Source organism: Delphinapterus leucas, unplaced genomic scaffold (assembly GCF_059928025.1).
Source record: "Delphinapterus leucas isolate spDelLeu-1000000601 "Yukka" unplaced genomic scaffold, BTC_Dleu_Yukka2 spDelLeu_asBTCV2_sq60, whole genome shotgun sequence".
In the NCBI taxonomy this organism is placed as follows: Eukaryota; Metazoa; Chordata; class Mammalia; order Artiodactyla; family Monodontidae; genus Delphinapterus; species Delphinapterus leucas.
Window position 1 is genome coordinate 678897 of NW_028322269.1, and position 17134 is coordinate 696030.

A 17134-nucleotide genomic window follows, 5' to 3' on the forward strand; every position below is an offset into this window, starting at 1 on the left:
TACAATTATTTTTAAATTGGAAGTAATTTTCGATATACCATATTGAAATAAATAAGAATTTCAAAAAATTCAGTAAGCTGATAGATGTCATTTATTTCTTCAATTATATATCAAATACTGAAATTAAAACTTTAATTAGACATGTCATTAAGTTTATGATGGGTAAAGAAAGTAAAATCTTTAATCTATTTGTTAAATTAATGCAAAGCTGAATCCAATATGAACATTTCTCTTTAGTGCTTTGCATTGATGCATGTTTACTACAACATATCTTTGGTCAAACAGGTCTGCTAACATCTTATATCCTTGGCATAACAATTATTGATGGATTTAAATTTGTAGGAGACAGAGACTGAAAAATAGCATAATAATCGTGTCTTTCAGGTAAATATTTGTTTTTGACAGAAAACTACACCTTTGATTATAAATAGCAATTGTAGATTATGAGCTTTAATGATTTTTAAATATAATGAATTGACATTTAACTTTAAGGTTATCAATTGTACTGTAAATTAAAATTTTCATAAAATTATTTTAAAATTTTCCTATATTTGTTATTTTTTTCTAAAAATTATCTGTTCCCCCTTAAAATATTGCTTACATTCTCTGTCCCTGACAAAAAAATCAATGATTCAATCGATCTCTTGTTTGAAGGCAGTGCTCAGTCTCTTAAACTAAAGGGCACACAAGAATACTTGCTGACTAAAGGCAGAAATGTGGGTATGATTATCTATGTGTTTAATGGAAATTTGTAGACCTTCCCTGGTGTGATGTGCCATCACAATTATTATCAATTCGTGCTCTGACCCCAGTAACACTGGGCAAGCAGAAAGACTTATTTTTATGACAAATGAAATCATTACTCTTATGATATACTAGTCTCCTGTGATGGTTTCCTAATTTGTATGTTCTAGAGGAGCTTGTGAATTTTTTTTCTCTGTGGTCCCTGCATCTATCAACTTTGGCTTACATTTTGTGTGTTCCCCAGGATTCAGCATATTGTCAGTCAGCATATCACTTAAGGTTAAAAGTAAAGGAAAAATTGATATTATTAATAGAATAAACGTAAAATTATTAGTGAACCTTTGTCAGGAATGTTTGAGGAAGAGGGTAAAGCCACCTGGGAAAAGACAAAAGAAGAAGGGGACATGCCCACCAGTTAATGCTATTGTTGAATTCTAGACTTTATCTCTAGCTTAAGGCAGAGAGGAATGGGAATTTTGAAAGCAGGATGAAGATGTTATGTTTTCATTAAGGCCATTGTGGCTAGAATGAACAGAATTGCCCATACAAGTCTTTACCAAACTTAGAAAAATCTATTCTCTCTTTTTCTTCTTTCCTGTTTTAACAAATTTTAGACAAGAAAACAAACAACATTTTGTGACCAAGAATACAGCAGTTGCCACACAGGCCAGCAAGAACCCAATCACATCCAAAGAGTGGTACTGGAACCAGGTGAGGTTGTGGGCAGCTGGCCGCAGGTGCTTGGCTCCTTTGTGGTGCATGACAAACTCGATCCAGAAGACTGCTCGGTCCAGGGGCTTTACAGGCTGATCATGGTGAAGCCGTGATAACCTCATAGCATTCTCTTTATAACTGGTAGGCAAAAACAAACAAAAACATAGAAATTATAGAGCTTTTGTTTTCATTAAAAGTAAGCATACAATACATGATATGTGTTATGCAAGCCAAAATCCATAGCTGTGTTGAGAAAAACACTTTAATTCTTGATGTGACATGAACTTTGCTGGTCACATAGCATGTTAAGAGTTGTGAAAGAGGGGTGTGGAAGAAATATATTCTTAATGGAGTGTGGTAAAATGCAAACATATAAAAAAGATGGAATAAATCAGTTGTAAATGTATAGCCTCATTTTTCCAAGAAGGAATTTTGGTATTGTGTGAATTATAGTTTCCAGGACTGTTCCAGACCAAGACTCTGAATAACCCTATTTTGAGAGAAAATACCCATTAGAGAGTCCATAAGCATGGCCTCTAATGTCAGACTAATTAATGATGACAGACATAGAAACTGATAGTCAACAGTAGTGAGACATTTTTGCAATGCCTGAGATCGACACTGTGATAATGCCTCCATTGCACACACCTGTGCCTTTGTGATGCAAAACACAGTGTCTATATATCGGCAGTGTCAAGATTGGATGAAGATACTAAGGTAATTTTAGAAATGGCAAGGACATGGGTTTTGAGTTTTTAAGGTAAATAGAAATGTCTCACTAGCATAAAGCCCATAATCAATGTGGCATCACAAGAGCAATAGTTAACAACTCTAATAGTCTCTCAAACACCAATGGTTATAGGTATGTCTTCAAAAGGCATGTTCTGAATTCACTGGAGATTTCTTGGTGGCTGAGCCAAGAATTAGTATGTTTACCTTTGGTTTTGTGTTAGAGATAAAAGTTCCAGCCTGCAGACATGAAGATGACAGGAGGTAGAGATGTGAAGAGATGTCCTGGTGCAAGCTGGACATTGTTGGGATCAGAGAAGAAGAAATGTAATCATCATTCACCAGTGAACATGATACACAACATCCAGCAGCAAGAGGTAATTTACTTGTGTTCTTTTTTTTGTGCACAGTGAGAAAGAATAGTCATACTCTCTCTTTTTGTTTTGTTGTTTTGTTTGTTTTGTTTTTTGTTGTTGTTTTCATACTCTCTTTAAACCAGATTGAAATATAGGTAGGACTAGAAGAGTAGTTACACAAGTTTCATCCTAATACATTTTAGGCAAACTACAGTGGTGATAAGAGACTATCTGTTCAAATCATATTTTTATTCAAGGTTTTCTCCATTTATAGATAGAGATTTAAAATTTGAAATATGCATATACTTGACAGATACACTTGTACATGTGAATACAAATAAAAATACAGTAAGCCTTCCTACAAATGAGATAGGATAATCTATGCTCATTAAGATGATTACTTAATATTTGTTGTACACTGTTTTATGACAGTTATGTTAAAATATTATGAAATTGCTATGGTTTATGTATTTAAATGTAAACTTCGTGCTCCTTAATTCCTTTAAGGAATAAGAAAATGGAATACAAATACATTATATATATACTCTACACTAAACACTTTTGTTCCCAGATAATTTCAGACTTAGAATTAAGTTTAGGTTAAAGTTAAGGTATTTTTTTGTTTGTTTTTTTTGTTTCTTTTTTTTTGTTTTTTTTCTTTTTCAGTACACGAGCCTCTCACTGTTGTGGCCTCTCCCGTTGCGGAGCACAGGCTCCGGACGCGCAGGCTCAGCGGCCATGGCTCACGGGCCCAGCCGCTCCGCGGCACGTGGGATCCTCCCAGACCGGGGCACGAACCCACGTCCCCTGCATCGGCAGGCGGACCCTCAACCACTGTGCCACCAGGGAAGCCCAGTTAAGGTATTTTTAAAATAAATAATTTCAGGTATTTTCCTGGGAAATTCTAAGAGTATAATTTTTTCACATCAATAGTTTTCAAATCAACAGGAAAATTTAGTAAGCCTTCTATAAAATGAAGTAGAATTTTTAAAAATTACAGAATTTACCTACTCTGATATTTAGTAAAATGAACCAAATTATCAGCAATTAACAACTTGGTAATAGCCTAATAGATTAGACATCAAGATCATCATTTATGGGAAACAAAAGATCATAGTAAGCCTTGCTGAAACTCCTAACCTCCCTTTCCAGATCCTGATGATATATATAATATTCTGAAATATATGATTTGATTATGTATCTTAACAAAAATCTTTTGACTGCAATGTGAGTGGGAGGGGAAAATGGACCACCAGGGCTGACTTTTTAGGATGAGTTCAAGGCAGATATTGAGTGTCTTCCCTTTTGGAAATGAATACATTGACCACTTTGTCTAGAAAACCTTGCTGCTAGGGCTTTAACAGATGGTTTTTCATAGACTAGTTCCACTAAAAAAAGCTGCAAAAATTTCATTTATGTTGACCTTCTCTCCTAACTCCTAAATTGCAGGTTTCAGTAATGTGAATGGAATATTACAACTATCCTTCAAGTTTTGCCTCTGAATAAAAATAATTGAGTCTGAGATAAACTGGAAACAAATTTTAAAATAAGGTATCTATACAAATGTGGAGCAAATAGTGAAAGCAAGATGAGACACATGACAGCAACTTACACAATATTGGGGAAAAAACATAAAAATGACAGACTTAGAATGTAATTAGGCATAATACATAATTCAAAAGAAGAGGAAAGTTTGAGTAGAGTAAGAATGTGAGAGTTATGAACAAAAGCTCGAGGATCAGATTATGAAACAAGAGGAGGTAACAAAAGACAAGGTGAGCTATTGAAATTAGTTGTTAAAAATAGCACTTTAAAGGATTAATAAGAAAATTACAAACAGTAAGCAATGTTCATGAAAAAGTGAATTTACTAATTTATGGACTATTTGAAGGAATCTCAGTAAATTAAGAAAGCAAAAAATGATTAGAACAATTAGAAAATAATAGAGAAAGAAAACAAGCTCAAATATTTTAACATAGGGAATATTAAAATCTGATGTCCCTGAAAGAGATAAAAAATGGAACTAAAAGACATTTTAATAAACAAAAAAAATTAATTTCTGAAAAGAAAAATTGAATAATTTTCATCCTAGATTAACAGTGGTAAAAGAATACAATATAATCCCAGGAAAATGTAGAAAACAAATGATAAGGATATGCCATGTTTAAGTTTCTGAATTTAAAAAATACTATTTCCAGGCCGAACAAGAAACCCTTAAAAAGTAATACTGATCAGAAAGTCCTCAAAACCCTACAGCAGCATTTTAAGCCAGAAGATCATAAGTAACCCTGCACAGTTCAAAAGGAAAGAAAGTGAGATCTAAGTATGTTATATTCAGATAGGTGTCATTCTCCCATCAAGTCAATGAGCAAATATTGTTAACTGTGATTTCAGGGAGTCCATGACTCTTTGATGAAAGAAAATTCCATATGAAGCATTCAGTTAAGAATGAATTCAAAATATTTTGTAGAATCTCTGATTCAATGGTGAATATTGATTCTCTTAAAATATGTGAAAAGATTAAATTACTGTGAGGAAAATAAGTGCCATAAATATTGACAAATTAAAAATTTAAGTAATATATATTAGAGATGAAATAACTTCCAATTTCAACTATTAGTGGCTAAAATTAAAACACATTGTTAAAAATAAACACTATGTATACATATATTAATTCTTAACCTTGGTGAGACCTTTCAGAGAAAAATATTAAGATATAATCATCTGTATCTAAAGTTCATATAGTTTATAAATGTAGTTTACAAATTTATTTTATCTTTAGCTAAATCAGATAAAATTTAGAATTTTGTTTAAAAATACATATATAGTATCAATTGATATTTATAAAATTATTAACTACTCTAACTACTCCTCCCTGTATATATGCATATACTGATTAATGATATACACCAAGTGTTAACAATGATTATTTTTGAATGATCAATATTGGGTGAATTTTCACTTCCATTTTTGTACTTACTGAATGGTTATAATATTTAAATAAACATATATATTTGTTTATAAAAAAAGCAGATTATCCAGAAAATTATCTAAGAATTTATGTAATCACCAACATTATTTATTTTGAAAAAACATTAATATAATATTTGAAATCTTAGTTTGTTTTATCATCTCAGACAATCACTTCAGTAATTTGGGAAATGAAATAATAAAATGGTTTTTAAATGGTCATGTTATAGTTGTTATTTGAAAATACACTAGTTAGAAATGCATGAAACATTGGACATTTTTGAGTATGATGGGTAGCATAATTAATGACAAGCCTTTAAAAGTAGTAGTACTTACAAAGGTTCATTAATGACTGTTCTCAAGGCATTGAGTAAATCTGCACTTGTCATTGTGTTTATGTTCACCTCCACAGCTGCTCCTTTGGCCTTCATGTGAGCAATGTTGTCAGGCTGATCAGCAAACATGGGAACTCCCACCATAGGCACCCCATGATAGATAGCTTCATAGATCCCATTGGTTCCACCATGAGTGATAAAACCTTTTGCTTTGGGATGACCTAGTTTGGGGATTGGAAGAGAAGCAGGTGAGGATTTCATGATACATAATACATTAATAGAATTTCAGAGAGAGATGGGGAAAAAACTATTGGATAACTCAATGAAGAAGGCAGTGTTTTCTACAAAAGCCAAGAACATGGAGAATTGCTATCTCAGATAATCGTGATCCCCGAAAAAGGTGGAATTAACTTCCTCTGCATTGTCTAGAAAGACTTACTTAGGAGGCCATATCAGAACTGAAATTGAAACTTGGAGAGTGGTGAGAGTCTTAACTGAAGATTCTCTTTTATGAGCCAGAGTAAGCATCAATCTATAAAATTAATGGCCCGTTCTTTAATTATATCTGCTTTAAAACTGCAAGTAAAATGTGGAAATTTAAATATTTAAAATGTTTATTGAATTTACTTGCTGTTAAGCAGTTACTTGCCCATCATCCAACTGTACAGCTTTTTTTTCTTGGTCTTATCAAGATCATTCTGTGGTATCCAATCATAGAGCCGAGTATTGGCTCCTAACGTGGCCAGTTTCTTTCCTTTGTAACTCCATAAAACCTGTGGAAGACAGTGCTTTAATTTTGTAAGTAAAAACACAAAATTAAGGCATTTTAAGGCCATAGAGTTATTTATAAATCATATAGCCCATCTTAGTTTTTTTTTTTTTGACTATTTGAAAGTCTGTGTTGAGGTACTACATGAAGTATACAGAAGTTCATAAAAAGTTCAAACAACTGATGTTCATGTATATCTGTTACAGCAGTTAACTTTAAGTCATAAACAAAAGAATATTGCGAAGAAAGTTTTTCAAGAAAAAGTATACTAAAATTTGAAAACAGCAAATAGCACTTGATGTCCTGAAAGGATAAAAATTATAATTTGTAAGTTTTATTAATTTAAGAAACATAGATTGTGTTCTAAATAATTTGTTGGATATTCAAGATATAATATATCATGTTTAAATCTATAACCATTATTTTGTTTTCAGATATTTTATAGCTTGTATGAGTGCAGATTACTTTTCTTGCATAAAAATATAATTGAATAGAGAGGGTCATGAGCATAATATTCTTCCTTATTTCTTTGTATTTTGAGAGGAATTGATAAATGAGAGAAAAGTGCAGTTTGCTTCCCTCCCTGACAAGCTCCAAGGCATGACAGTTGTATTCCACATGCTTCAAATAGCTCCTGCTTTCTTGGAATCAACTCTGGGCCTTAATTCCGAAATGGAGACAAGTCCAAACACTTTTCACTTTCATCTTCTGTTTCAGTTATTTGTGAAACTGATCCAGGTTGCATAGTAGTTTATCAAGGAAGATTTTATTCTAAGCAGAGCTGCAGTCCTCTGTGCCTAAAAGGCTGAAGATCCAGAGGAGAATCTGATGGTGGAAACCAGAAGCTCTTTTCTAGGGACAGGAGAGAGGGTTTTTTTTTTCAGGTAGCATAAAAGGCTGACTTTCTTGTTCCCCAGGCTATGGCTCCAAGGAGTGAGGCACGTCCCAGGCAGGAAACCAGGCATGACTGGAGCAGAGCATCACCAGTGTCATCAGCAAAGAGTCTGGGACATTGACATATTGAATGACTTAACATCCCAGCCAGGCAGGTGTGAGGGGTGCACATGTCCTCCAAATTCTGAGTTCTAAGCATCCTGTTCTGCCCTCAATGGCCGGCAGGTGGTGCACAAAACCGCCCTTTCTTAGCCCATCCTCCTTTATGTGATAGTTGAGAGGAACATACAAAAGAGGTAGTTTGCAAACATTGAGAAATAAGGTAAAACTGTTTGCCTTTACCTTTTTTGAAAGGGCTTATACTAATAGTCTATTAAATATAGTATTATCACTTAAAAGCTTTTGGAAGTGAGATTGTGAGTGAAGAAATAGAAAATAAATAGGACTAGTTTAGGCAGAATATGAGGGTTAAAAAGCATTAAAACGAACATGAATACTACGTAACTACTTGTCATGAGGCCATCCTAGTTCTTAAGTTTCAAATGTAATGTTTTCCAAAAATATAATTAGCTTTAAAATTTTTTTGGCTGCTTTTTGGATGATTTGTTGCCTTTCTGCCCTCCCTCCCTTCCTTCCTCCCTTTGTTTTTCTTTCTTTCTTTCTTCCTGCCTTCCTGCCTGCCTTCCTTCCTTTCTCTCTCTCTTTTTCTCTCTTTTTCCCTTTTTTGTTTTTGAGGGGGAATGAGATAGAGGATTTGTTTATACTCTATTATTTAATGAAGTATCTTGTTAGGATGCTAATCTTTTGTTACATAATTTTTTTCTTTTTTTTTTCTTTTCTGTATTACGATTTTCAGATTAAATACTAATAGGTGGCAAACTCTTTAACAGAAAAGTTTAAAAATAAAAATCCAGAGTTTTAACAGGCCTAAATAGTACACTTACAATTATAGAGTTTTATTTACTTTAATATAAAAATATAAAGAGACAGGATGTTTTGTGAATGGAAGTATATAAAGAGTAGAAATCTAGAATTAACAAAATTAAAGTTAATTGAATGTCATAAATTAGAAAATATATACTGTTTGACAATAACACTAGGATCTTTAATTGTTTTAACTGTAGAAAATTTATCTTGGGAAGATTAGGCTTCTATTTCTAAACCAACTATACTTTAATTGAATCCTAATAAAGCCTAGCAATATAAAGTATATTCTTGAACATGATTCTACTCTACTCTATGTGTAATCTCTCTTTTCCTGGACCTTGAAGCTAACACACTTTAGAATTTTTGGGAAGAGTCAGTGCAAGTCATAAGGTTTCAAAGAGTAAAAATTATTAGAATCTTAACATTTTCATCTCTATTTCATTGAAAATAAGTGACTTCATAAAAAGATGTATTTTCATAGTAATGCGAAGGCTCAGTAGGCAAATGGTAAAATGTGCCCCAAATACATTTTAATGTTTTGAGACATATTTACTTAAAGGTGGTGCCAGTTCTGCTCAGTGTGTGATGAGTTACAACTTTCACCTAGAAAGAGTACTATTAGCCACACACTCTCTCCAGTTGGCAGAGTGGCTGCCCCCCATGACTGGAGTTTGTACTAACCTTCTGTGGAGTCTGGGCAAGGGCTGAGGCAATGAGATTGGCTTTTTCTTCTGTGAGGTTTTTGACCATTGACCCCAGAGAAAACACCACAATACCATCTTCGCCTGAACTTTGGACAAATTCTTCCATTTCCTTCAGAGATAAAATTCTCTCTCTTACACAAGTGCAGGATCACAGGGGGAAAAAGGCTCTCCTACATTTCTAAATAGGCAGACTCAAGAGAAGTGTCAGGGACATTGTTAGACTGATTCTGTCTTCTGCCACATAGAACCATCTAGTCTCTTTAAGAGGAAATGTATTTCTGAAAACTATGGCTTAAATATATAATGAGTGATTACACATAAAGCCATGGAACCAAACCATTATACAAAATGAATAGGGGATAAGAGGCCGATGTTTTCATGGTACATGGAACTATTACTCCCAAGGCTTAATTTTATGAACCAACAGAGCTGTCTGCAAACTTGTAAAAATATTCCTTGGAAGGAAGCCCAAAGAAGGGTTCTGAATGAGGCTTTGAAAATTTTTAGCATGCCAGTTTACATCCAATAAATTATGAATAACTTGATCTAACTTCCTGTTAGGCGTTCAGAATATTTTTCTCATGTTTATTATTTCCCTGATTAATAGGGCTAAAAATATTTTTTAAGAAATGGTATATATAGTAATACATTTGAAAAGATGATAATGCAGTTAAATTCCTGCTACAATCATGATAACAATTATGAGACAGTGTTTCTCTGCCTTCCCACAAGAGTGTGACACTAACTGCGTGCCCAAAATTTGAGCCTTAGCACAGATTCTCTGCAAATAAAATTCTCTTGATCATCACTTACAGTTGTGCAAACTAGGCATAGCAAAGTCTGGGATTGGGGTGTTTCACATAATCTATGTAAATGTCACCCTCTAGAGATATGTCATCTCTTTGTAACTATATGTGGTCACCCTGCAATCACTATGTTTCTCAGTTTAAGGCTAGTAAAATTACAACGGGAAGGACAATGCCATAAATGAAATTAGACTGCTATTTTTACTTAGTTAATGCTAAGAGAATATCTGATGTCCCAGGAATTGGTATTTTACCATTTTGATTCAATTCCCTAAACAGATAGTGATTGAATAAAGAAACATTACACACACACAAACACATATGCAGGCACATATACACACAGGTATATTAAGATTTACACACTTACCTGTTTGATTTGGATTCTTGATTTAACTCTCATTTCTTTTCTATTCTGTGTATCCAGTGACTGGCATAATTCTTTCATCAGAGATATAAGCCAAGATTGGTATTGCCCAAATATCTATATTAATAATTGGGTTTGGGATGGAATAATTTTTCTACCTTGTGAAACATGTCTGAGTCATTTTTGTGAAATTGTCTGCATGTGAAAAGTGGGGTTGGAAGGATAAACATAATAGTGTGGCAAGGTATTACCTAATGAGCCATGGGATATGTCTTATCTCTTTCTGTACCTTTATTTATTTTAGATATTGGTTTACTACCTCCAGTAATAACACTCAATAGAGCTTGTCTTCAGCTATACCTTAGTTGGTGTGAAAAGCATATTCAGAATCCTGAAGTAAAGTTTTAAACTTCAATATCCATCTTACCCTAAACAGAAATCAAGAACTCACCTGGGAACACCATTTAACCTGCTATCTTCTACAGAGATTATGTTTGTTTACCCACAACCCAAGCAAATGAATATCTGTCTCTTCACTGCCTATTGATAAAGATAGTTAAATACAATATTCTTACTGTATTTACCTATTATTTTCCTTTGTTTCTCAATATTGTTTGCTTCTAATATTTCTGGCAGTCCATATTTATTCTTTGATAACATTGGAATATGATTTTCTCTTTTACTCCAAAAAAACCCCTGATATCATGGTCATAAAGAACCAATTCAGCGTTTGGGTTTCTCAGTTTTATGATTTCTACTTTATGTTGATGACTCCCAATTTATTTCTAATGCTCTCTGCTGAGACTGAAACCTTGTATTAACAGATGACTTCTAGAAATCTCCACCTGAAAACTCTTTAGACTTCTTAAAGTGAATTTGAAATGGAACTCATCATTGCTATCTCAAAAAAGCTTTTTCAACTAACTTTCCTGGCTCAGTAAATCTCATTGCTCTCCAAGAGGCCCTGTCTGATTCCATGTCTTCCATCAACACTTAACTTCTTCTTACTGACCAAAGCCTGTCAGTAAGAGTCTGCCCAAGACTCACGAAAGCATCTTTATCACTCAAATGATCATAGTAAATGTCCCTATTCATAACTCTATCATGCTTGTTAGGAAGACTACAGCAGTCTTCTTAATGATTTCCAAGGCTCTAGCTTCCTGTTCTTCAATCCAATATCTATACTATGGACACAATGATATTTTTAACATGTCACATGGCAGACTTCATTCTCTGCTTAAATATCAAAGTAAAGTAAAAAAAAAAAAATCATTCACGAAAGACCCCTATGATTTTGAAAATAGATTTGGTGTAGCAAACTGAAGACATCCAGCAGCATAGCTCTGTTATTGACACTGTGGAGAAGAACGAGTATTTGCAAATTACCAAGTCAATCATTTGTATACAAAGAAAACGTGTTTTGCATCCAAGTAAAGAAAAACTCAGATGAGAATATTCCTTTCTTAAGGATTCTATTCAGAATTGGTGATCATGTATACTGCAGGTTGGATAGCCTCTTTTTAGAATCATTACTACTTTGTAGTGCTTGGATATATGTCTGAAGTTATATAGGCAATGATTTAATTTGATAATAAAGAAGCAATTTCCAAGGACACTCAGCTTGAAATTGCCAGAGACTGGATGAGAACACTGCCTCACAGTTTCCCACCAATATGTTATTGTTCTTTAGATGTCTTGTTCCATGCGTGTGACATCCTGTCTTGACTACTAAGTACTTAGGTGAAATTATTGTGTAAACCTGTAGACCACATTTTAAGAAAGACCTAGCTTAAAGTATTCACTAAGCTTCTATTTTTGAAACAGTTATGCGCAGTATGAAATACAAAGCCAATCAAACGTGAGAACAAAACTGAGCAAAAGTATGCAAAAGTTGTTAAATACTTTCATAAGACATTCTAAATGTTATGCTGAGGACTTGCAAAACAAAAATATGGAATTAAACTTTACCACCAGTCTTTTTCCTATAGTTATATTTATTACACAAAATGAGTTATGAACACAGTGGAAAATTATATAAATAATTGATAAATGGCCATTAAATTTGAATTACCATGTAAATATTGTTATTGTTTGAATCTATTACTGTAATCCTACATGGTGAGTTTACTGAGATGCCTTTCAATTTCAAAGACTTCTTAGAGGTAGCCTGAATGTATGGCAAAAGCCTTAATGTAGGTGAGTTGGATGGAGGGAATTGAGCAGAGGACAGTTACCAATCTCTCGGTGGTAATTCAGGCAAGCCGCAGATATCAACCTAGAAATAACTTTTCTAGGTTCTTTAGCTTATTCATTCCTTTCAAAGGCATGTGAGAAAACTAATATGCATAATTTCTGTATCACTTTTAAAAAATTAATACTTTACATTTTTAGAGCGATATTTGGATCACAGCAAAACTGAGGGGAAAGTGGAGATATCTCCCATGTACCCTTGTCTTCACACATGCATAGACTCCTTCAGTATCAACATCCCCCAAGAGAATCGTACGTTTGTTGCAATTGATGAACCCACACTGAAACATTATAATCATCCAAAGTCTGTTGTTTACATTATAATTAACTCCTAGTATTATAAATTCTGTGGTTTTGGACAAATAATAAAGACATGATCAATCATTATGGTATCATACAGAGTATTTTCACTACCCCAAAATTCTTTGGTGCTCTGCCTATAAATCCCCCATCCCCATCTAACCCCCTAGCAACCATTGATTTTTTTTTTATGGTCTCCACAGTTTTACCTTTCCCAGAATGTCAGAGTTTGAATTGTACAGTAGGTAAACTTTTCAGATTGGATTTTTTCCTTAATAATAGGGACTTAAGGTTCTTCCATTGTTCCATGTCTCTTTGTGGCTCAATAACTCATTTTTTAGAGCTGAATAATATTCCTTTGTTTGGATCTGCAACTTGGTTGCTTCCAAGTTTATCCATTCACCAACTGAAGGGCAATGTGATTGCTTCCAAGTTTTGCCAAATATGAATAAAACTTCTATAAATATCCACGTGCACATTTTTGTGTAAACATGTTTTTAACTCCTTTAGTTAAATACCAAGGAGTGTGGTAGCATGGTAAGAGTATGTTTACTTTTATAAGAAACCACCTAAGTGTTTCCCAAGTGGCTGTACCACTTTACATTCCCACTAGCAATAAGGAGAGTTCCTGTTCCACAACTTTCCAGCTTTTGGTGTTGTCAGTGTTTTGCATTTTGGCCATTTTAATAGATGTGAAGCGGTATCTCATTATTATTTTAATTTGCATTTCCCTCAAAACAAATGACATGGAGCATCTTTTTATATGCTTATTTGCCAACTATATATCTCCTTTGTGCAGTATCTGTTATGATCTTTGGTCTACTTTTTAATCAGGTTTCATGATTTCTTCTTGTGGAGTTTTAAGTGTTTTTAAAAAACATTTTGGATAACAGTTCTTTATCAGACCTGTCTTTTGCAAATATTGTCTCCCAGTCTGTGCCTTGTCTTTTCATTCTCTTGACATTGTATTTCACAGAGCAGAATTTTCTAACATTTTGTTGAGGACTTCTGACTCTATGAGAAATATTGATCTGTGGCTTTCTTGCCTTGTAATGTCTTTGTCTGGTTTTGACATTTAGGTAATGCTATCCTCATAAAATGAGTTAGAACTTATTCCCTCAGCTTTTATCCTCTAAAAATGACTATAAAGAATTAGTATAATTTCATCTTTGAATTCATTTTTGTTACAATTTTTTTATCTCTCTTTTTTTGGTTTTTCTTAGGATTTGCATCTCACTGCTTACACAGTTCATCTGTTTTTAACATGTTGTCCACTTTATCCATTTAGAGCCTTTAGCATATTAATCAGAATTGTTTCAGGTCCTTGTTCTGAAAATTACAACATTCTTGCCATCTCTTGTGATGATTGTTCTGACTACTCGAAATGTGTTTTTGCCTTTTGGTATGCCTTGTAATTTTTTCTTCATAGCCAGTCATGATGTACTGGGTAAAAGAAACTATTGTAAATAGGCCTTTTAAATGTGGTCATGAATTGTGGGGAGAGAGGCAGTCTACAGCCCTAAGATTGTTCTCAGTATTTTACTGAGTCTATGCCTCTGGACTCGTCACAACTCTTTCTCAATTTTTTCTCCCACTTTACTTGGGGCAGGATGGTCTAGAGTTGGGTATATCCCTTTTCCATGTGGTAGTCTAGCGGGACCTGGAGTTGGGTATTTTTCTTCTGCAGGTCAGTTAGGCTCTGATAATACCCCAACACATTGTGTACTGGTTTACTAGTTTACCCTGAGGACAGACCTTTTTAGGAAGAACAGAGTGCTCTAGCTTCTTTCAAAATGATTCCTTTTCCCCTCCCCTAACTGGAAGTAAGGGATATTTCTTTGATATTTACTATGGAAAATTGGTTGAGCTCCTGGAAGTAAATCTCACAATATTGTGGGGACTCCCTTATGACTGAGTCCCATTGGATTTTTTAACCCTCAGATTTGTCCACACTGAACCTCCAGCAATTCACCAATTATAGTTTAGGTGTTCCTACCCAGGGACTGGTTCCTGTGGTGATTTCCAATCCTGAGTCTCTGCTCTTGAGTGTTCAGATAAGCTGAAACTCTCTGTACATTCCAAAAGAATATACAGATACATTATTAGAATAGAGTTTGATAATTTCAGTGGATACAAAATATTGTGAAATGGCAACTGAAATTTGTGTGTATGAATAAAAGAAAATATAAGTAAAATATATACTTCAACTTCTAATTGTTGAATAATTGTATAAGAGTTGTGTAAACTATGTCTGATTAGAATTGTAAAGTCTTATTAAAACCCATTGTATGTCATGAAGAACCTAGGGGTAAGACAGGAATAAAGACACAGATCTGCTAAAGAATGGACTTGAGGATATGGGGAGGGGGAAGGGTAAGCTGTGACAAAGCGAGAGAGAGGCATGGACATATATACACTACCAAACATAAGGTAGATAGCTAGTGGGAAGCAGCCTCATAGCACAGGGAGAACAGCTCGGTGCTTTGTGACCTCCTGGAGGGGTGGGATAGGGAGGGTGGGAGGGAGGGAGATGCAAGAGGGAAGAGATATGGGGACATATGTATATGTATAACTGATTCACTTTGTTATAAAGCAGAAACTAACACACCATTGTAAAGCAATTATACTCCAATAAAAAATTGTAGAAAAATAAATAGAGCTGTCATGTGCATTGATAGGAAAATCAAAATTCATAAAGATGTCCATTCTCTCCAAAACAATCTACAGATTCCTTGTAATTCTTATTAAAATCTCAAAATCCCAAGGTTCATGAAACTTGATAATTTTTGTAGAATTTTACATTTAATTTTAAAAATCTACAATAGAAGAGCAAAGAGCTAAGGATAACCAAGGTGCTCTAGAAGAGATACAAGGGGAGAGGGTATTACCCTTCTAGGTATTTTGAGCACGACGACCAAATAAGATGTCTCTCATGTATCCCCCTACCCCTCAACAACAATGATTTGGCATTTATCCACAGACAAATGTGCCTTTGTTGGAGATTCAGGATACAGATAGGAGATTGTGAAATCCGGGTGCAGTACAAGACAGAAAAAGACCTTTTGAGAAGGCAAGTTTGCAATCAGATGACTGACCCATAGAGTGTGATCCTGGTTGCAGACATGGAAAAACGCTCTGTACCCCTGAGAACTCAGCTACAGCCTGTTTCTCTTTGGTTCTGTCACCAACACCATATGCCAAGGAACCCAAGAAGAGTCATGCCCACCTGCATGTCGAGTAATAAACACACAAACCTCAGTCTCAGCTGTGGGCCGTGAAGTGGCCCATGAACTGGCTCGAGCACCTATGGGATCCCTGGAAGCAAGTTTGCTAAACTTGGTCAGACTGTAGATTCTGAAAAGACCCTGTAACTGGGCTGCAGCCCCTCCCAGTCACAGTCCTCAAGTAGCCTTGCTGGCACAGCAACTAGGCAGGAGGCACTCCTGTCTGCACCCCAGGAGATCCTGAAATGCTCCTATACTTAAATCCAGCCTGCTCACAGCCACAGTCTGCCTGCTGTCCTGAGGGTTCAGGGTCCCAGAAGGAGACACTTTGACCTACAACCTGGAGATTCTGAAAGGGCCCTAACTTGGCTCTAGCCCCTTCTAGCCACAGTCTGTGAAAAATCCTGCTAACTTACAGACCCAGCAAAATACACTCAAGGCTGTGTCCCCAGAGATCCCAAAGACTTCCCTACTAAGCTGCAACTCCATCACAGCTACAGTCCATTAGCAGATCTGCCACACAGGGACCCAGTAGGAGACACTCCTGTCTGTGCTCTCAGAGATACTGAAAAGGCCATACACTTAGTTCCAGCTCCTCCCAGCCACAGTCCATAAGTCTAATTTTTGATGGGTGGGTAGAGGATGTGGTAAACACACACACACACACACACACACACACACACACACACACACCGGAATATTATTCAGCCATGAAAAAGAAGAAAATCTTGACACTTGTGACAAAATGAATGAAACATTCTAAGTGAAATAAGTCAGACAGAGAAAAACAAATACTATATGATCTCACTGAAATGTGGAATCTTAAAAAAAAAAGGCCAAATTCAAAGAAATGGGGAGTGGATTGGTGGTTGTCAGGGATGGGTGGGGGAGGCTTAGGGAGATGTTGGTCAAAGGGTACGAACTTTCAGTTATAATATGCATAAGTTCTGGGGATCTAATATTCAGTATGATGACTATGGTTAACAATACTGTACTATATACTTGAAAGCTGCTAAGAGAGTAGACGTTAAATGTTCTCACCACAAAA

The 17134-nt window shown here is 35.0% G+C and overlaps 1 protein-coding gene across 1 annotated transcript in view; it reads right to left on the bottom strand.

Annotated features, from left to right (window-relative positions):
* Positions 1-1006: 1006 nt before the first annotated feature.
* The window catches only part of LOC111168149 (UDP-glucuronosyltransferase 2A2-like), a 46393-nt gene continuing 30265 nt past the window's right edge, over positions 1007-17134 (bottom strand). Inside the window, 4 exon segments of the mRNA XM_089906074.1 lie at positions 1007-1596; positions 5850-6072; positions 6537-6684; positions 9120-9273. Of these exon segments, the coding sequence (XP_089762200.1) occupies positions 1317-1596; positions 5850-6072; positions 6537-6684; positions 9120-9273 (805 nt within the window). The 3' untranslated portion in view covers positions 1007-1316.